This window comes from Notothenia rossii, assembly GCF_949606895.1.
Source record: "Notothenia rossii genome assembly, chromosome: 2".
In the NCBI taxonomy this organism is placed as follows: domain Eukaryota; kingdom Metazoa; phylum Chordata; class Actinopteri; order Perciformes; family Nototheniidae; genus Notothenia; species Notothenia rossii.
Genome location: NC_136904.1, coordinates 75929610 through 75951882, shown reverse-complemented (window position 1 = coordinate 75951882; position 22273 = coordinate 75929610). Strand labels below are relative to the sequence as shown.

The 22273-nt window shown below is 45.7% G+C and overlaps 1 protein-coding gene across 1 annotated transcript in view; it reads right to left on the bottom strand.

The window, feature by feature from the left end:
- asmt (acetylserotonin O-methyltransferase) overlaps positions 1–21888 on the bottom strand; it is a gene marked incomplete at its 5' end in the record, with an annotated part of 29388 nt that extends 7500 nt beyond the window's left edge. Inside the window, 4 exons of the mRNA XM_079664370.1 lie at positions 3114–3182; positions 4076–4205; positions 5031–5205; positions 21787–21888. Coding sequence (XP_079520496.1) covers positions 3114–3182; positions 4076–4205; positions 5031–5205; positions 21787–21888 — 476 coding nt within the window. The remainder of the gene's footprint in view (positions 1–3113; positions 3183–4075; positions 4206–5030; positions 5206–21786) is intronic.
- Positions 21889–22273: the final 385 nt, after the last annotated feature.

Genomic DNA, 22273 nt, shown 5'->3' with positions numbered 1-22273 from the left:
TTTCTTTCATTTCAATCTCTGTGTATTAAGGCAACATTTATTTTCTGTAAGCTGTCAAGTTTACTTACTCTTTGTCTACAATAAAGAGTCAAACACACACGTACACACACACACACAGAGAGCCTCTCATCATCTACAAAGTTTCTCCCAGTAGCGACACAGTGTGTGTGTGTGTGTGTGTGTGTGTGTGTGTGTGTGTTTGTGTGTGTGCGTGTGTGCGTGCGTGCGTGCGTGCGTGCGTGCATGCTTGCGTGCGTGCGTGCGTGCGTGTGTGTGTGTGTGTGTGTGTTTATAGCCCCATGGCAGGACAGAGTGCTGGGTGATGAGGTGGAGACTCCTCAGAGCAGCAGCAGTCACCACAGGCTCTTTTATTCTGCTACACCCTGTCTCTTGCTCACTCACACACATACTATACGATACACACACATACATTTACACACACTCTGAGTATCATCTGTTCTGCAACACTAAACTTGTATTCATCTAAACTTCACTGCAGCAAAATGATCAGCCATCCACTGGACCAGACTCCAGCTGACCTCCAGGGGAACTTTGAAAGTGACTCATTGTTGCGGCTTCAGACTGATTACATCGGATGTGAAAAGATAAAAATGACTGTAAGGCCAAACAGCAGACTGTCAGCTTTAATTTGAGAGCATCTTGGATGTAAGTTATCGAATGCCCCCAACGATAACATCTGCAGCCCTTTTTGTCCCCGACTGAGCACATTTACATTCACTCGGTTATCTCTGTCCTTAGATTTACATTGTTGTAACATCATGGTGGTTTGTGATCAGTCTGCCTGTGTTCTTCTCAACATCCTCACAGGTCTCTGTCATATCTCTGTCACTGACTGGGTTACGGATCATGGCTGCCTGATCTCTGTTGTGTGTTTTATAGCTGTCTTAATGCTTTAGCCTCTACATTTACTGTACAAATAATAAAAGAAAGGACAGAAAAATATAATTTAAAGTAGTGTACACTTTGACTATGCTTTGACCTCTACCAAAAATGGAGATTGTAATTAATGTTTTGTTTTAATTTCTCTGCGTCCAATGTGTTGTTGACTGATAGTTGAATCTCATTGGGCTGATCCAACTTCAATATCTTGGAGAAATAATGTGATATAATAATTATAATTGTTAGACTAATGTGACATTGATTTGATTCTGTCAAAGAAAATACAAACTAATAATAAATCAGAAATATTTGAATATGTTCTTTCAAATACCATTTTGACTTCTATTTTTTTATTAAGATATTTTATATTATTTGTAGGCTATTACATTTTATGAAATATATTCTTTGTATTTGAAATATATTGCCTGTTTTATTTAGTGCATTAAGCACTTTGAGCTTCATTTAGCACATGAAAGGTTGTGTACAGTTAAAGTCATTGTTATTATCATTGATTGTAATGATGATAATATGATAATGAATACATCAATATGTCCATTTCACAGCATCAGGCTAGTTGATTAAATGAATGAAAATATTAACAATGTAACATTCAGCATTTAATGGGTTACATGTGTTACACTATGTGTTTACTTCTTTATTTTATGCTGTAGTTTGACTTATTTTAATGGACTTTAAGATGAACAATGTAATGACCATATCAAGTGAAGCATATCAACCACTTATCAAACCCCTCAAACTATTTGAAATAAAGAAATATAGCCTATATATAAAATGACATTTAAATCAATGTCACACATCAACCTGCTTTGAACAAAACGATGATAAGTTTTCATCCGTAGAACGTATTCAGATACAATGTCTTGTATATTTTTGAAATCTCAAAAGCTCTGCTGCCAGTCTTTACTTCAATCTTCTCTGCTTTCTCGAGTATGAGAGTTGAAGCTGCAGACGGGACCGGGCTGTGAATTATTCAGGTGCAGTACACGGCTGGCTAAATGTCGATGAGTAAACAGGAGTCTGAGTCATCAGCCAGCTTCGGATCCTCCTGCTCTGCTCCGGCTCTCCAAGAACGAAGTGAATGACTTCAGCGGTTGTTTCCCTCTTGCTAATTTACCCACAGTATTCACAGGGGAAATCAGCGGGGACAAACAACTGCTACTCCAAATTAAATCAATTGTGCGCAGGTGTTAGAGTTTTTCTCCGGGGGTATTTTCTTTTTCAATCAATTAAAGTTGAATTGCAAATTCATCTACACGAGGGTGTATTACATTATGTGTGCAGGGTTCATATTTGGAATATTCTCATTTTGCATCCATCTTTGTTAAAGAGGCTGTTTTTGAGAGATCATCAGCTGCTTTTCAAAAGAAAATGAGAACCAAAATGAATCAATTACAGAGATAGTTCAGCTTATGTAGAACCCTCAACAAGCAGCTACATACAAATATAACTTGCATGACATGTACAAAATAAAAATAAATAAAAAGAAAGATGATATTGGTGTGCGAAGCTAATTTCTTACATCTGCACATTGGTGTTGGTACATTTCATTGCTTCATGAGTAAAGTAATAATGGAAAATTGCGTTTTAACATCTGTTTCATCCTCCATTTGTGCGCATCACATCAGCTTCCATCAAAGTGAAATGGCTGTGCAAATCATACTGAGGGAGGATAGCACTGCGTTTGAGTTTTGACGGCCTCTGATCCCCTGGGAGCAGCAGTGTTCTACAGTACGGTGCCTCGGGCGGGCCCATCGAAAGCTATTAGCAAACAAAGTGTGAAACTTTGAGCGTGTGACCCCTGAAAACTGCTGACCGGCAGATCAGTGAAGCGTTAAAACTGTGGGCACTAGTTACCATAAACACGAGACCTCAAGGACAATGGCAGAGATATTCTATATATCTGCTGCAAGCGCCCTCACATCACCGACCAAACCCTCTGCTGTCTCCCCCTCACACACCCACTGCCTCCTAATGAAGCCCACCAGTTGTTTTTTTAGAGGGAGGAGGATGACAGACAGGCTTACGATGGAGAGAAAGGAGTGGAATTTAAATAAGCAAAAATGTGTGTGTGTGTTTGTGTGTGTGTGTGTGTGTGTGTGTGTGTGTGTGTGTGTGTGTGTGTGTGTGTGTGTGTGTGTGTGTGTGTGTGTGTGTGTGTGTGTGTGGGGGGGGGGGGGGTGTTTGTTTTGTACCTGTAGAGAGCTTGAAACAGGTCGTTGGAGCTGACTCCAAAAGCCTTTTCATACTGGTTTCTACCCTCCCTGGAAAAAAGACAAACATATTCATATGACAACATGATACGTGTTATATACAGTATGTTATATATTTTTCACACATATGTTTATAATTCGAGTGTACAAATTGTGGGATAGGTATTTCTAAATTCTGCTTCAGCTTTATCTCATCTCCACAGTTCAGGTAGATGCTATGTTTAAATCAATTTGCGGTCTATTTTTAGGTACATTCACATGATTCAGTGGTACATTCCCACATAGAAGAGGGCGTCTTCTTCCTTAATTAACATATTAACTGGTAATTGTTTTCAGTTTTGCTCACAAAGGGCCGCTGTCTCTCCACCCTCAGACAATGAGAATAAAATCCATTTAAGCCACTGTTCAAACAGAGAAGGAGGACTACATCCTAAAACATGCAGTTCTCCCAGCCCTACCTGTGCGTGATTTTAATCGTAGCTTACTGATTTAATTGAACAACAAAATTCCAGGGAATTGTTAACAATAACAATGTCTTTGTATTTTATAAGCAGTTATAAAGCCCATTGATATGATTCTTGTTTTTTTTCTGCTCGACTCCCCTTGCAGCATTGTGTGTTCTCAAGTTACATTTTGTTACCTATATTGGTCCTCTACAGATTTTCTTATACAAATACATGTTTAATTCGACAGGTCCTTTTGAAGATATCTGAAAGGCAAAGCACCTCGAGAGGGAGCGAAGACAATCCCCCACACGAGGGACAAGAAATGTAAATTAATTGATTGTTTAATATTCTCAAATGTTTGCATTTCCTATTTTGTAACATTGCAATTTACACTGAACATTTTTGGTTGTTCATGACATTGTTTTAGGGGAAATTGCGATCTGACATTTTAAAGCTTAAAATGAAAAACTTGTAATTTAAAAAAAAAACATGTGTGACCTGACAGCGTCGGTCAGGTAGTGCCAGCAGAGGTAGATGGTTCTGGAGCTGTACTGGATGGACTGGTAGAGAGACACAGGACTGGAGCGGGTCAGGTACACACTGGCCTGCTCTGTGTTACTGTAGCACACTGAAACAGGTGGGAGAAGAGAGAGAGGAGGAGGGGGCTGAATCAGTGCAGATGTTTTGATCATTTATGTCCACATTGGAGACAAGGACAATTATAGGGAGGTGGGCACGTTGGTGGGGGAGCAATTGACAATGTATAACACGTATGATAAAATAAATAATGAAGCCTTGAAAAGCAAGAGAGAAAAATAAAACATTCTGGTGATTGACTGTTTTAAGTCAAATCCACTATGTACCTCCATTCATCTGTGAAACAAGTGTGAGGAAACAGTTTTACCAGGGTTATTTTTCAAATCGTCTTTTTATAATCATTGTATTTACTCAAAGTTTGACCACTTGACTTATTTAGAGCAGGGGTTCCCAAACTTTGCCATGCCAAGGACCCCCATATAGCATTATCCTCCGGCGGGGAACCCCTGTTGCAATTTAAAAAAAATTATGTGTACAAGTGCCTGGCGATGGAGCATGCAGTGTGTTGCCACTACATTTGGGGCCTTCTGCCTGATCAAAGCTGTCACTCCGCTTTTTTTGCCTGTCATAGCCCCACTGCCCCATCTGAACACACACCCACACAACGAGACCAGTCAAGTCCATTTGAGATGATGTACTCATCTAAAACTTGGAAAATGTCTCTTCATGTGGTCTTACCTTCCAGTGCTTTGTAAAATAATATGTCCTCAACAAAGTTGTCTTCTGAAATAAATCTGATGTATGCAAGCAATTCTGCGACATTTGCTATATCCATGCTCTCATGCAGCTGCAAAGAGAAACATTCTGTCTGAAAATGTTAGAGGTTGTTAGACTATTGAAGAATGGGAGTGCTGACCTTGTCCATTGTCCCGGTGTGTGTTGAGGAGCTGCAGGCCGGCGCAGGCAGCCAGCAGCCTCTCTGTGCCGTCCAGACTGGCTCCTATGGCCTGACTGATCTCCTCTGCAGACAGGGGGCGCTCTGCAGCCAGCAGCACATCAAACACCCCCAGCTCACAGGAGGAGAACACTGTCTGAGTTAGAGAGAGACACAGCTAAAGGGGAGTTCATTCATAGTAGAGTGATTCTACAATTTAAAATGTCCATGTCCATTGATGTCCATTCATGATAATTATAATTATTCTAACTATTTTCTTCAAAAATATCATATTTAGCCTATTATTGGAAAGCATGTTATATCACACACACAGAGTGCATCCTACGCTTTATTTAGTTTGAAATGTTTCATGATGTTCTTAAATTGTCAGTTTTTCTATGTCCATTTTTCAGTTGAGGGTGTCTTGGTTTCAAAATAATGAATAAAAAACATTAAAGTAAATACAACAAATTATTCATTTATTTCAAAAGTCTAAATACTAAAGAATAATAATATATTTTTAATTGATTTCCTCCTTTAAATAATTCAAATATCTTAATATATGAATGTCCGAAAAAGTTCTGTCAACAATGTTACTAACACTACTCCCCCCTTTATCTCAAAAATGGTTTGTCCCAATACCATGTCACCAGCATCACATGATGCCATGTTCCTCTTTGGCAGACATTTTGAACACACTGCGGTGATTGTCCTCTAATTCTTTACAATATTTGACGTATAATAGCACATTGTTAATGAGTATATTAATTGACCATCATCAATGTTACGTACATTGTTATGGTTTACAATGGTTTAATGATTTTAATTCAATTATATGTTCAAATGTGATGTTAACCTGTTCAAGAAAATGACATGTGGTCATCCAGGCAAGGCCTACCAAATGATGGGTCAAAATCATAGACTGGTCAAAATAAGGAAATTGTCAACTAGGTTACATGCCAAATAAGTTACCCAGTACTATAATAACCAGTGGTGTAGTGGGGATTTTTTTTACTGGAGGGACGTTATTTTAATTAGGTCCAAACAATGCCACACAAGTGCGCACGCGCGCGCAGTGCACTCACAAAATGGGCAGACAGGTCCACAGAAACTACCGGTATGCTTATGTAACCCCCGGTGTATTGTCCCCTCGGCTACAGACTACTCAGAGCTGGGGAATATTTTGGTTTATTTCACTGCGTGTTCTCAAAAGATCCTCGCGCAGTATGAGAATCTCCCACAATCCATTGCGGTAACAAAGCTACAGAGGCACGCGTTTGTAACACCAGATGGCGTAATTCTCCAATTTAACCCGGATTTTACACCAACCTTTATAACTCTGTTACATACACCCCCCTAAAATTCTGCTAAATTGGGGCAAAACACAAAAAACAACAAAACACACAGGAGATACAAAATACAAGCTGTGTAGAAATTGAGCATAACCTCGTTTAAGTCAGTTTGAAACTGTCCACTTGGAACAAGTCAGCAAGAGATTAGCCAAACCCCTTCATAACATAGACACAAAAGATGCCGTGTACACCTCTTATAAAATAAACATTACTCTTCTACATCTTGAAATTACTGAGGGACACTGTAAGACAGTGCAAATACTGGTTGAAAAAAAAACTAAAACATATATAGGCTATAGGCTATATATATATCCATAATCACTATCAGGAGTTTAACCAAATAATATCTCTCTCATAATAGAAAACACAGAACCACTTGTTGACACTGAGTCATCAACAATCTGCTCATTAATTTCACAAATGAGTCGAGCTGGAGGTTTTATAGGTCTACCTGCCCTAGTGCAAAGTGGAAGAGGCTGTTCACTAACTACATGGCCCTGTTTGAGTGCACCTAGTTGTGTATCTGTTGCCATGTCAGGGGAGGGCACACAATGAGCTCTTTCTGCTGAGGACTGTAAAGATGCATCTTGGGGCACCTCAAATTCAACAGTGGAGGGCAACTGTGCAACACGAACGAAAGAGTCTCAGGGATTCAAAACCTCACACACCACATGTGAGATCAAAGACTCTTCTGCTTCTGAAGGTGCTGTGCTCACATCCACAACTGAAGAACAATCAGGCTGACTGGCTGTCTCATCCCCATCATTTGCATCCTCCATCTGCAGGAGCCAGTTAACTGTCTTCGTCTCACTGTTCTGTACAGCAAGAGAAACCACTGGGTCACTTTGTCCACTTCCAGCGACAGAAGAGCAGCTTGACTCAAGATCTTCATCACCTCCCACGGGGAGAAAACTCACAGGAAGCAGGAGATTCCTGTGAATAACTTTTTCCTTTACGTCACAGGGTCTCTAATGCGGTACACATTGATTCCTGGCTTCACAGATCACTTCATAAACTGTGGAAACCCATCTGTCTGCAATCTTTCTTTTCCCTCTCTCACCACGATTTGCAAGCAAGACTGTCACCCATGGGCGCGGGAAGGGGGGTGCTGAGGGCGCTGCAGCACCCCCTAGCGGCAGGCAGGGGGTGCGGAGCTCCCCTGTCTGAATTATTATTTGACGGTTATTGCTGCTCTCGCTGTGCATAATCTGTGTAATATGTAGCCAATACATTCCACATTGTTGGTAAAATAATATTTTGGCCTGCCCCGAATGTTTTTTCTGTAGCCCCGGACAATTCTACCTCAATAATATAATACATTAACCGTGCTTTACGTGAATCTCATCAAGACACTAGAAAGGACGGCAGGACTGTAATTTCCCGTGTTCAGTGAATGCAACAGAGGCAAGACACCAGACCAATCAGAGAGTTGCATGGAAATAAAAGTGTGCTTGTGTCATTCAAGCTCGCGGCTCTGTGTGTGTGCGGAAATAGCGCATTTAGTGTGTGTGCGGAAATAGCGCATTTAGTGTGTGTGAGAGGGGGAGAGAGAGAGGGACCGGTGCCAGCAGCAGGGACCGTGTTGTTAGCATCTGGTTAGCTAGCTGCACTAACGGACGGAGCTGTTTGTTCCACAACAAGCTGGAGGAGAGCTCTCCTCTCAGACTGAGGGGCTCAGGTGAGCTAAAGGACTCTCTGAGTGTTTAGATAGTTAACTTTAGTCTAAGTTATCTCAGTGGGTCTCAAACGGTTTGTTCAAAAATTATTCAAAAGATTATTTCCGCGGCACACCTTCATATGATCATTATAGTTATAAAAAAATAAGAGAATAAAGGAAAAACAGTTATGAAATACTATATGGCAGTAAAACAAGAATACAGTTTGAAAGGGGAGTGATTTGTAAAATATCCATAAAGAAAAAGAACATCTGCTTACAGTTGTGTTTCATCTGGGTGTTGAGAGATGTATCCATAGATCTCTTAATGTTGCTCTCAAAGTGCACCAGATTGATGCTTTTAACTTCAATATTTAAAAAAAATCTTCCCGGGGGAACATCCCCCGGACCCCCCTAGAGGAGGTGAGGTCCGCTCCCCACTCGTAAAAAATAGCACTTTACCCCTGCCTATATGCCGTGAGCTGATTATCGAGCCTTCATTGTAACAGTCGCGGGTGTGCTGTGTGTTTGCGTGTGGGGAGTTTTTTTGTGCGTGCTCTATAGTGCCCGTAATAGTGTTCACTGGAGTCCAGCACCTCAGCACCCCCACTCAAAATACCTTCCCACGCCTCTGCCACCAATAGTGAGAGGTGACCCTTTTGCTTTGCGGTTGTAGTTCTTTGCCTGACGCGCCTGTTCAGTCCGGCTGTTCTGCCGGGCAATGTGAGCAGCTTCAGCCAGGTCACGTTTCAAGCGGGAAACAAACTCGCAATGGTCAACAACAGCACTGCTAGAGAGGGCATGCTGGAACACAACATAAACTGGCAGACGTGGGATTCTCCCAAACATGAGAAAGAAAGGTGCAAAGCCTGTTGTCTCATGCTCAGTGCAATTGTAACAGAATGTCAGCATTTGGAGCATTTGTGGCCACCTGGCCTTGGAATGTGGAGGCAGGGCCCTTATCATGCTTCCAAGTGTTCTGTTGTACCGCTCGACAACTCCATTCCCCATAGGATGGTAAGGGGTGGTGTGTGACTTCTGGACGCCAGCTACCTCCATGAGCTCTTTAATGAGTTGACTCTCAAAATTGGCTCCTTGATCTGAATGGATGCGTTTGGGGAAACCATATATGCCGAAAAAGTCATTCCAAAGTCGATGAGCGACCTGCTTAGCTGACTGATTTTTACACGGGAATGCATGAGACATTTTAGTAAAATTATCTGTGTTTTTCCAACCACACATCGGAAGCAATTCCTCACATGATTGATGATGTCACGTTCCATTCCTATCCAAAATAATCTGCCTGGCAAGAGAAAGTGTGCGGGCCTGTTCCTGATGACCAGCTGAGTCATGTATGCCATTGAGAACTTGGGCCTTAAGGGAGTCTGGAACCACAATTTGGTGGATTGTCTTGTTCATTTGTCTGTCTTTCTTCACCTTGCACAAAATGCCATCCTTGACGGAGAGTTTGGGCAAGTGTCTTAGCAATTTTTTCACTCCGCGAGACTCAGCAGCACACTCACGTCTCGTGGGTCTCCTGCGGCGCTGGATGTAATGGAGAGCCCTGCCTATGAAATCATCCTGCTCTTGGAGATTAACAAGTTCACTCTTTGGTAGAGAGGAAGTCTGGTCGACACCAGCGACCTGAAAAACAGCTGGTCCTGTTCCTCTCACTTGGCCGACACCTTCAGTGTTGTGTGCATCCAACACTGCTGAGACGTCATGTGATGACAGGGACCCCTGAGAAGGAGACTGGGTGACGACTTCCTCGGACTAATCAACAACCACCTGGCAGTTATTAGTACACCTAAATGCATCCTGCACTGTTTTATCCACCATCCCAGACATGTGGTTCAATAAAAACGCATAAGGTTCAGTCACAAGACGGTGGCTCATGCACGACTGGACAAATGGCTCTCTACTTAATGCATCAGCGACCACATTCTTTGGAACAGGGATATAGTTCAGTTCGAAACTGTATGCTGCGAGCTTTGAAACCCACCTCTGCTCACAAGCATCCAACCTAGGCTTAGTCAAGATGTATGTCGCCCTTTTAGCCAATGGCTAAATTTGTCACAAACTGCCCATTTAAGAGCTAGAAACTCAAGTCGATGTGATGGATAGTTCAGCTGAGAGTGGGAAAGTGTCTTGCTAGCAAATGCTACAGGTCTGGCCATCTTTCCATCAGGAGGCAACTGTGAAAGGACGGCCCCTATGCCATCAAAGGAGGCATCAACTGCAAGAATTAATGGAGTGTTAAAATCTGGATGTGCTAAAGTGACACTGTGCACCAGCTCATACTTCAATGTTCCAAATGCTTCTTTGCACTCATCATTCCAGTCTGTTGGAGAGAGTCTGACATAGCCTTTTTTAAACTTTGGTTTGTGGCCTCTCCCTCTTTTGTGTGGTGTGGCAGGCTCAGACACGAGGTTGAACAGCGGCTTAGCTTTGACAGAACATCCCTCAATGAAATGGTGGTAATATAGAACCATCCCTAAGAAAGACCGGATTTTCTTAGCACACGGTGTTTGCCCATCTTGCTCCATCAAGTCAGCTTCCTGCATATCATTTATAACCTCCACTTTACTCGGGTCGGTCTTAACACCATCCTCACAAATAATGTGTCCCAGAAATTTGACTGACCTGCGTAGAAAATAGCACTTCTTAGGGGAGAGCTTTAAGTTGTTGGCAGCAAGACGTGAGAAAACCATCTGTAGACGCTCAAGTGCAACCTGTTCGGATGGAGCATAGACCATAAGGTAATCCATGTAGCATAGCAGACTTGTGAAGTTCTCATCCCCAAAGATGGACATCATCATTCGCATGAAAGTGGGAGGGCTGTTCGACAAGCCTTGGGGCATCCTGTTGTATTCATGAAGACCGAATGGGGAGGAGAACGCTGTATATTTTCTGTCATCTTCATGCAGTCCGACATTGTAGAACCCTGACGTGAGGTCCATTGTGGAAAAGAACACATTTCCACCAAGCGCAGCAAGGGCATCTGTATGATGGGGCAATGGATGTGCATCTTTTACTGTTCCTGCGTTCAACCACCTGAAGTCATTGCAGAGGCGAAGGTCACCATTTGGTTTGACAACGAGGACAAGGGGTGATGAGTATTCACTCTGAGATTTGCGAATGATCCCTAATTCCTCCATGTCATTCAGAGCAGTCCGTAGCTTGTCATAGTGGCATGGCGGAACCCGCCTGTATGGAAGTCTGAAGGGCTTGTCCTCAACCAGGTGTATTCTGTGCACAAAATCCACTGCCTCGCCACAGTCCATTTTGTGCTTCGAAAATGTTGATTCATACTGCTCAATGATTTTCATCAGCTTATCTTTCCACTCGAGAGAGACCTCACAAGATGAGAGGTCCAAATCCTGCAAACCCATGTCACTCAAGATGCGGGACATTTCCTCCTCTGACCTTGGCTCAGGCGACGGGCTGTGTGTGTACTGTGCACTGGATTGGATGCGAACTGGATCTGGTAAATCCTGCACTGAAAGACAGGGGGACACATCAGCAACCTTTGCATTCTTTTTAAGGGTGAGTGGCTTTTCAGTGGGGTTTACAATTTTGACAGGAACCCAGCCATTTCCCCATAAGGACGTGACAACCCTCCCCACCAGAATTTGTGCAGGTCTGGCTTTTGACAGGGTGGGCTCAATGATGACTGTACTCCCTACTGCAGAGAAATCAGACTCAGGTAATTTCGCCCACACCAAACTTTGAGACATTGGCTGCAGAGTTACACATCTTTTCAGTTTTGCCGTGCCAATTGTGTTAGTCACTGCTCCACCTTTCCATTCATCTGAGGAGGACAGCAGAGACATCAACCTGGGCAAACTATCACTCTGAACACTTGTCACAGGAGATGTGATATTTTGGCAACTTACAGTTTTTTTCCTCTGCGAAATGAGCCACTTGATGGCATTGCTGCCGAGAATCATTTCATCAGTCTGGCCTGGCACAACTAGAAGAAGAATTACTACCTCATAGCCATAAACTGATGCAGTAAGATCATACATGGCAGATGGAGTAACAAGGTGACCACCACAACCAACTATGACAAAGTCTTCAGCTGATTTCCTTTCCATGTTAGGGACAGATTGGGAAATTCTTCTGTCAGCTGCCTCACTAATTGTGCATGCCATAGATCCACTGTCCACTAATGCTTTGAGAGCATGTCCATTATCGGTGGTCACAGCCGTGTGGAATAGACTATCAGTCTCCGGGAGTCTTTGCAGCCTTTGTACAATCAGTGTCTTATTTGATGGCACCATGCTGCTGTAGGTGTCATACAATGTTTCACAATCCTCAATGCCTTTCATATCCAAGGTGGGAGTCTCACTCACCTAATCTGCACTATCCTCCCTCTTGCGCAGATCATTCAGTTTCCCTGCTGGTTGTAGTGAGGAGGACGTCTCCCCTCTGGGCACTCACGTCTTGGGTGGCCAGGTAAGTGACACAGGAAGCAAAGTCTATTCTCTCGACAGTGTATGAAAGCAGAGTGAGAGCTGTCATTACATATAGAACAAGGCTAGTCCATAAAGCCCTCAATCTTTGGTGGCTTGTTGCTAGTATGTTGCCTCCTATTAGCTTGAGCATACCCAGGGGCCTGAAGAAAAACCTTCTCCAGCATGCCAATCAACCTCTCGAAAGCGGGAGTGTACAGCTTGTGCCTGTTTGGGAATGTCTGACACTAAAGCAGCATTAGTGTTCACCTCAGCTACATTCATGTTTATCCTGCCTCTCTCTGTGGAAAACCTCAGTCCCTTCTCTAAATGGTATTCATCTAACGTGCTGACCATTTATCAATTGTCTTGGACCTAAATGTAAGAGCTAAATCTCTGCTGGGGCAGTGTCTGATGAACATACGTGTGACTTCAATACTGGGATTATCAAACACCTTACCTTGTTCCCTAAGACAACTGTCAGCCACATTGACAGCTCTGTTTAGTCTGAGCCAGTACTCATATGGGTCCTCTTGTTCTTTTGGTAGGGTGAAATAAAAGTCAGCCAGGGGCACAGAAGAGCAATGGCTGGAGCTGAAATGTTTGCGGAGGAGTCCATAGATGGCCTGCGGGTTCTCTTGGACATCAATTCCACTATTTCTTATCCCAAACTTCACAACATCCTTTGCTCTGCCCCTCAGGTGAATCAGAATTTCTTCAGCTTGATGCTCTGGCTGGATACTGCTTTTCCTGATGTAATTTCTCATCAAATCCTCCCATTCATCAACAGGCAGTGTGTCTGAACTCTCTCCTCTGAACACAGGTGGGTCTTTAACTCCTCTCTGAGTGACTAGCTGGACTTGGGAGAGATCCAGTGTTTGGCTGGGGAGTGTGTATTTTTTAATGCATGTTTCTTCATGACTCGTGTGCGCAGCAGCTGTAGTGTTAATGCGTGACATAATGCTATCAGCTAGCTGCTGCCCTATCTGCTGCACAATAGTGCTCATTTGGTCAGCTAGTCTCACATCATCAGGAGGGTTGAGGACTGATGAGCTAAAGCACTGTGGTGTAGAGATAACTCTACTGTAGGCTGGATGGAAGGTGTTATCACATCTCCACTTCTGATAGGACTGTGCACTGAATCCCCATCAAAAGTTTTCCTATCCCCCACCTTAAAGTCACCTAGTGAAAATGGAACAGGTGTGCTACATAGCCCTCTACCCCTACCAACATTGAAAGGACTCATTTCAAAGGTATTAAATCTACTGGAACTCATGTTTCATCGATAGTAAACCAAAATAAAATGACAAATTCAAAAGAATAAGGGTTATATCAACAAAATAAACCTGAGAGTCCAACACACTGAAGGAATCGAAGCTCCAAAACGTTGCAGCGGCGAGAAGACATCCACCCTGGTCCGGCGTAGTCAAGAACGGGTCACGGCACCAATGTAACCCCTGGTGTAGTGTCCCCTCGGCTACAGACCACTCAGAGCTGGTGAATACTTTGGTTTATTTCACTGCGTTTTCTCAAAAGATCCTCGCGCAGTATGAGAATCTCCCACAATCCATTGCGGTAACAAAGCTACAGTAATGCAGGCACGCGTTTGTAACACCAAATGGCGTAATTCTCCAATTTAACCCGGATTTTACACCAACCTTTATAACTCTGTTACACTTAATCCTACTTTAGTTACTGTACTGCAAAAAGCAGACGGCGCTGCGCTCAACACACACAGACTCAAAACCATGGACACACTGGCACATAAGTTACATAAACAATCTATAGGCTCTCTCTCTCTCTCTCTCTCTCTCTCTCTCTCTCTCTCTCTCTCTCTCTCTCTCTCTCTCTCTCTCTCTCTCTCTCTCTCTCTCTCTCTCTCTCTCTCTCTCTCTCTCTCTCTCCACTTTCAAAATCTATTTAAAACTCATAACAAACAAACAAAATTCCCAAAGTTGTCCTGAAATTAACTTATTAAATAAACGAAACGAAAAATATAGCCTACTTATGCAAACACACACACACACACACACACACACACACACACACACACACACACACACACACACACACACACACACACACACACACACACACACACACACACACACACACACACACACACACACACACACAGAAGAAGTAGTCAAGTAAAAAATGTTTGCCTGCCATTATAGAGCTTTATCGTTAGCGTTCTTGAGGGAAAGAGCTACCGCAAAATCGGCGGGCGGCGAGCTGGCTCGCCGTGGGTGTGTCACTGACAGCTCGCCGCGGGGTCACGAGCGTGATGACGAATCATAATTTTTTAAGGAAATTGTTTTTATTTATTTTATTATAATTACTGTGGAATGTATTATATTTTTGTAATTATTACAACAAATACACACTTGCAACTTATAACACTGGCAATGATTTTATATTTATTAGAATATTGAAAAAAAGATCATGCTCGAAATAAGTGGGGGTACGGCATATCCCGCGTCCAACGCCCACTACACCACTGGTAATAACTGTAGTAACTTAGTTGACAATTTGTATGACATGTAGACATCATCACACATCATTATCAATGGAATTTTGCACTTCTGCCTTGAAATGAACATAGTGCTGATGGTTAATAATGTGTCCAGTCAACTATGTTGTTTCCGTCAAATGTTTGACTTTCATTGTCAACTATGTTGCACCTCGTTTTTTCAAATTTAAAATATCGAAAATAGTGCTTCTGATATCCTTTATATTATAATATCTACACAGGTTGGAGTTTTACATGACATCTCTTAAAAGTATCAATATGACCTGTATGCTAGTTTTATAATACAAAATATCCCTATCCTCAATGACAGTGCTGAACATATCACATGAAAAAACTTTAATACAATTATTTTTAGAGCTTCAAAAAATATTTGGATTTATGGTAGAATAGATTCAAGAGTATTTCAAATTTGGTTTTACTTGAAGTGCAGGATTTAATCAAATGATTGTAATGACATCAAGTTTGTCCGTAACATAGTTGACAAACTGAGTAGTGAAAACATCCTTTCCCTTCAAAAAAATTAAATAAAATGTTTAAGCTTTGCAACTAGTTGCACTGATTGTCTGTCTGCAGCAACACTTATCTCCTTGAGCACACATGTGTTTATTGTGATCATTTGTTGTGGTGCTTCATTCAGGTGTTCATGTAGGTCACTAACATGCAGAGTAAAGGATTAAATAGACGTAATATTAAAGATTCCTCTCTGAAGAACCAGCACCTTACCGTGGTAGAGAGGTTTGTGTGCCCTGATGAACCTGGGGGCTGTGTTGTCTGGAACCTTGTGTTCCTGGTAGGGTCTCCCATGGCAAATTGGTCTCAGGCAAGGGGCCAGACTAAGATTGGTTCAAAAGACCTCATGAAAGACGACACACGAAGTGAGGATACCCGGCCCGGAGGAAGCCCGGGGTCCCCTTCTGGAGCCAGGCCCAGAAGGAGGACTCGTCGGCGAGCGTCTGGTGGCCGGGCTTGCCACGGAGCCCGGCCGGGCACAGCCCGAAAAGGCAAAGTGGGCAACACCTCCGCTTCTCCGTCCCGCGGGCCCACCACCTACGGGAAACAGCAATGGGGTCGGGTGCGCTGCCAGAAGGGTGGCAGTGAAGGCAGAGGGTCTCGACGGACCAGACCCGGGCGACAGAAGCTGGCTTTGGGGACGTGGAACGTCACCTCTCTGGGGGGGAAGGAGTCGGAGCTTGTGCGGGAGGTGGAGCGTTACCAGTTGGATCTGGTTGGGCTCACCTCTACGCACAGCGTCGGCTCTGGAACCTTACTTCTGGATAGGGGTTGGACTCTATTCTTCTCCGGAGTTGCTCAAGGTGTGAGGCGCCGGGCGGGTGTGGGGATACTCACAAGTCCCCGGTTGGGTGCTTCGTTGTTGGAGTCTACCCCAGTGGACGAGAGGGTTGCCTCCCTACGCCTGCGGGTTATGGGGGGGAAAACTCTGACTGTTGTGTGTGCTTATGCACCCAACAGCAGTTCAGAGTATACGGCCTTCTTGGAGACCCTGGAAAGAGTCCTGTATGGGGCTCCTGAAGGGGACTCTTTAATCTTGCTGGGAGACTTCAACGCACATGTGGGCAATGATGGAGACACTTGGAGGGGAGTGATTGGGAGGAACGGCCCCCCTGATCTGAACCGGAGTGGTGGTTTGTTACTGGACTTCTGTGCTAGTCATGGATTGGCCATAACAAACACCATGTTCGAACATAAGGATGCTCATAAGTGTACGTGGTACCAGAGCACCCTAGGCAGAAGGTCCATGATCGATTTGGTTATCGTATCATCGGACCTGAGGCCGTATGTTTTGGACACTCGGGTAAAGAGAGGGGCGGAGTTGTCAACTGATCACCATCTGGTGGTGAGTTGGGTCGAGTGGCGGGGGAAGCCTTTGGATAGACCTGGTAAGCCCAAACGTGTAGTTCGGGTGAACTGGGAACGTCTGGAGGAGGCCCAAGTTCAGGAGGCCTTCAACTCACACCTCCGGCGGAGCTTTTCGGGCATTCCTGTGGAGGTTGGGGACATTGAACCAGAGTGGTCGGTGTTCAAAGCCTCTATTTCCGAAGCCGCGGCGGTGAGCTGTGGTCTCAAGGTCCTAGGTGCCTCAAGGGGCGGTAACCCTCGAACCTCCTGGTGGACACCGGTGGTCAGGGAAGCCGTCCGACTGAAGAAGGAGGCCTTCAGGGATTTGCTATCCCGGGGGACTCCCGAGGCAGTTGCAAGGTACCGACAGGCCCGAAGGGCAGCAGCCTCAGCCGTGGCCGAGGCAAAGCAGCGGGTGTGGGAGAAGTTCAGAGAAGACATGGAAAAAGACTTTCGGGCGGCACCAAAGTTGTTCTGGAAAACTGTCCGACACCTCAGGAGGGGGAAGCAGGGAACCATCCAAGCTGTGTACAGTAAGGATGGGACGTTGTTGACCTCAACTGATGGAGTGTTAGGGCGTTGGAAGGAGCACTTTGAGGAACTCCTGAACCCGACAACTCCGCCCTCTATGTTAGAGGCAGAGCTGGAGTATGAAGGGGGATCGACACCAATCTCCCGGGGGGAGGTCACTGAGGTCGTCGAACAACTTCACAGTGGCAAAGCCCCGGGGGTGGATGAGATCCGCCCAGAAATGCTGAAGGCTCTGGGTGTTGAGGGACTGTCATGGTTGACACGTCTCATCAACGTTGCGTGGAAGTCGGAAACAGTACCGAAGGAGTGGCAGACCGGAGTGGTGGTTCCCCTTTTCAAAAAGGGGGATCAGAGGGTGTGTGCCAATTACCGAGGCATCACACTACTCAGCCTCCCCGGGAAAGTTTACTCTAAGGTACTCGAAAGGAGGGTCAGGCCGATTGTCGAACCTCAGATTGAGGAGGAACAATGCGGATTCCGTCCTGGTCGTGGAACGACGGATCAGCTTTTTACTCTCGCAAGGATCCTGGAGGGTGCCTGGGAGTATGCTTATCCAGTCTACATGTGTTTTGTAGACTTGGAGAAGGCATATGACCGGGTTCCAAGGGAGTCACTGTGGGAGGTGCTGCGGGAGTATGGGGTGAGGGGGTCTCTACTCAGGGCCATCCAATCTCTGTACTCCCAAAGCGAGAGCTGTGTCCGGGTCCTCGGCAGTAAGTCGGACCCATTTCAGGTGAGGGTTGGCCTCCGCCAGGGCTGCGCTTTGTCACCAATCCTGTTTGTAATATACATGGATCGGATTTCGAGGCGTAGTCGTGGGGGAGGGGGTCTGCAGTTCGGTGGACTAAGGATTGCACCACTGCTTTTTGCAGATGATGTGGTTCTGATGGCTTCATCGGTCTGCGACCTTCAGCACTCACTGGATCGGTTCGCAACCGAGTGTGAAGCGGCTGGGATGAGGATCAGCACCTCCAAATCTGAGGCCATGGTTCTCAGCAGGAAACCGATGGACTGTCCACTCCAAGTAGGGAATGAGTCCTTACCCCAAGTGAAGGAGTTCAAGTATCTCGGGGTCTTGTTCTCGAGTGAGGGAACAATGGAGCGTGAGATGGGTCGGAGAATCGGAGCAGCGGGAGCGGTACTGCAGTCTCTTTACCGCACCGTTGTGACGAAAAGGGAGCTGAGCCAAAAGGCAAAGCTCTCTGTCTACCGGGCCATTTTTGTTCCTACCCTCACCTATGGTCATGAAGGATGGGTCATGACCGAAAGAACGAGATCGCGGGTACAAGCGGCCGAGATGGGTTTTCTCCGCAGGGTGGCTGGTGTCTCCCTTAGGGATAAGGTGAGAAGTTCGGTCATCCGGGAGGGACTCGGAGTTGAACCGCTCCTCCTTCGCGTCGAAAGGAGCCAGTTGAGGTGGTTCGGGCACCTAGTTAGGATGCCACCTGGGCGCCTCCCTAGGGAGGTGTTCCAGGCACGTCCAGCTGGGAAGAGACCAAGGGGTAGACCTAGAACCAGATGGAGGGATTATATCTCTTCTCTGGCCTGGGAGCGCCTTGGGATCCCCCAGTCAGAGCTGGTTGATGTGGCCAGGGAAAAGAAAGTTTGGGGCTCTCTGCTGGAACTGCTACCTCCGCGACCCGACCGCGGATAAGCGGGAGAAGATGGATGAAGATGGATGGATTAAAGATTCATTCTAACTGTTATGTTAGAGTGAGTTTAGCTGCAATTTTGATGTACATCAGTAATCCATCCATCTTCTCCCGCTTATCCGTGGTTGGCTCGCGGAGGTAGCAGTTCCAGCAGAGAGCCCCAAACTTTCTTTTCCCTGGCCACATCAACCAGCTCTGACTGGGGGATCCCAAGTCGCTCCCGGGCCAGCGAAGAGATATAATCCCTCCACCTGGTCCTAGGTCTACCCCTTGGTCTCTTCCCAGCTGGACGTGCCTGGAACGCCTCCCTAGGGAGGCGCCCAGGTGGCATCCTAACTAGGTGCCCGAACCACCTCAACTGGCTCCTTTCGACGCGAAGGAGGAGCGGTTCAACTCCGAGTCCCTCCCGGATGACCGAACATCTCACCTTATCCCTAAGGGAGACACCAGCCACCCTGCGGAGAAAACCCATCTTGGCCGCTTGTACCCGCGATCTCGTTCTTTCGGTCATGACCCATCCTTCATGACCATAGGTGAGGGTAGGAACGAAAATGGCACGGTAGACAGAGAGCTTTGCTTTCTGGCTCAGCTCCCTTTTCGTCACAACGGTGCGGTAAAGAGACTGCAGTACCGCTCCCGCTGCTCCGATTCTCCGACCCATCTCACGCTCCATTGTTCCCTCACTCGAGAACAAGACCCCGAGATACTTGAACTCCTTCACTTGGGGTAAGGACTCATTCCCTACTTGGAGTGGACAGTCCATCGGTTTCCTGCTGAGAACCATGGCCTCAAATTTGGAGGTGCTGATCCTCATCCCAGCCGCTTCACACTCGGTTGCGAACCGATCCAGTGAGTGCTGAAGGTCACAGACCGATGAAGCCATCAGAACCACATCATCTGCAAAAAGCAGTGGTGCAATCCTTAGTCCACCGGACTGCAGACCCCCTCCCCCACGAATACGCCTTGAAATCCGATCCATGTATATTACAAACAGGATTGGTGACAAAGCGCAGCCCTGGCTGAGGCCAACCCTCACCTGAAATGGGTCCGACTTACTACCGAGGACCCGGACACAACTCTCGCTTTGGGAGTACAGAGATTGGATGGCCCTGAGTAGAGACCCCCTCACCCCATACTCCCGCAGCACCTCCCACAGTGACTCCCTGGGAACCCGGTCATACGCCTTCTCCAAGTCTACAAAACACATGTAGACTGGATAAGCGTACTCCCAGGCCCCCTCCAGGATCCTTGCGAGAGTAAAAAGCTGATCCGTCGTTCCACGACCAGGACGGAATCCGCATTGTTCCTCCTCAATCTGAGGTTCGACAATCGGCCTGACCCTCCTTTCGAGTACCTTAGAGTAAACTTTCCCGGGGAGGCTGAGTAGTGTGATGCCTCTGTAATTGGCACACACCCTCTTTTCCCCCTTTTTTAAAAAGGGGAACCACCACCCAGGTCTGCCACTCCTTCGGTACTGTTTCCGACTTCCACGCAACGTTGATGAGACGTGTCAACCATGACAGTCCCTCAACACCCAGAGCCTTCAGCATTTCTGGGCGGATCTCATCCACCCCCGGGGCTTTGCCACTGTGAAGTTGTTTGACGACCTCAGTGACCTCCCCCCGGGAGATTGGTGTCGATCCCCCGTCATACTCCAGCTCTGCCTCTAACATAGAGGGCGGAGTTGTCGGGTTCAGGAGTTCCTCAAAGTGCTCCTTCCAACGCCCTAACACTCCATCAGTTGAGGTCAACAACGTCCCATCCTTACTGTACACAGCTTGGATGGTTTACTGCTTCCCCCTCCTGAGGTGTCGGACAGTTTTCCAGAACAACTTTGGTGCCGCCCGAAAGTCCTTTTCCATGTCTTCTCCGAACTTCTCCCACACCCGCTGCTTTGCCTCGGCCACGGCTGAGGCTGCTGCCCTTCGGGCCTGTCGGTACCTTGCAACTGCCTCGGGAGTCCCCCGGGATAACAAATCCCTGAAGGCCTCCTTCTTCAGTCGGACGGCTTCCCTGACCACCGGTGTCCACCAGGAGGTTCGAGGGTTACCGCCCCTTGAGGCACCTAGGACCTTGAGACCACAGCTCCCCGCCGCGGCTTCTGCAATAGAGGCTTTGAACACCGACCACTCTGGTTCAATGTCCCCAACCTCCACAGAAATGCCCGAAAAGCTCCGCCGGAGGTGTGAGTTTTTAATAAAACACTGCTGAGTATATTGTACATGTTTGTGCCTTTTCTGATGTATTCATTAACTATAATTATTTATCTTGTTTTTCTCTAGTTACCATTTACTGAAATACCTTGGAATCCTTCAAATGAAGCTTCATCATCCATTCATTATAGTTTTATATAAAAAAAAAATGTAATGCAGAAAACTGACTAGTGGTTGGTGACAAAGCCTCAATTAGATTAGGGCTGCAATTATTATTCATTTTGTTCTGTAAAACCAAAATAAAATAAAACTGGAACTTCAGAATTGCGTCTAAAGATTTTGTTCAAGAATGTTGACAATACATTTGTTGATTTGACCAATTGATTAAAAATGTGTTTGCTTTTATGAAAATAAATCATATTGGTGTAACATTAACCTTCAGGAAAAGGATGAGACACTTTGGATCATTAACTTTAAACTGAGTAAAAGGGAGCTGCATCCCTGTTTGTGACCCATGAAGGGCAGTGTGTATGCACTACATGTGTGTGTTACCTTGGAGATGAGGAATCCTTCCATATACTCCAGGATCTTCTTAGGATACATTTCTGCAGCTGGTTTCCCCTCAGATGAAGCCACCTCTTGATTCTCTGCCATGGCCGCAGTTTGGACAGGACTCCCTGAAAACAATCTAAAAATCTCTTCTACATGCAAAGTGAAGGTCTCCTGTTGATCAGTCCTGCTCCTCAGCAGGTGTGTTTGTGGATGCAGTGAAGACAGGCGCAGACTAAAGCAACACAAAGTGCCCACCCAGCAGTGAGAGTATGGTTAGGCTAAACTGATTACAGCCAGATAACCCAGATTAGAGCAGGGGCTCAGTCTGCAGTGGACAAAGAAATAACTCTGGCAATACACTGCTGCCTTGTTCTTGATCACTCACACTCACTTGGATGGAGTGGATTCCGCATTGGATTGGACTCAGAAATGCTCATACCAGACGTGTTTTGACACCAAAATGTGGTTGTAGCGCCTGGACTACCAA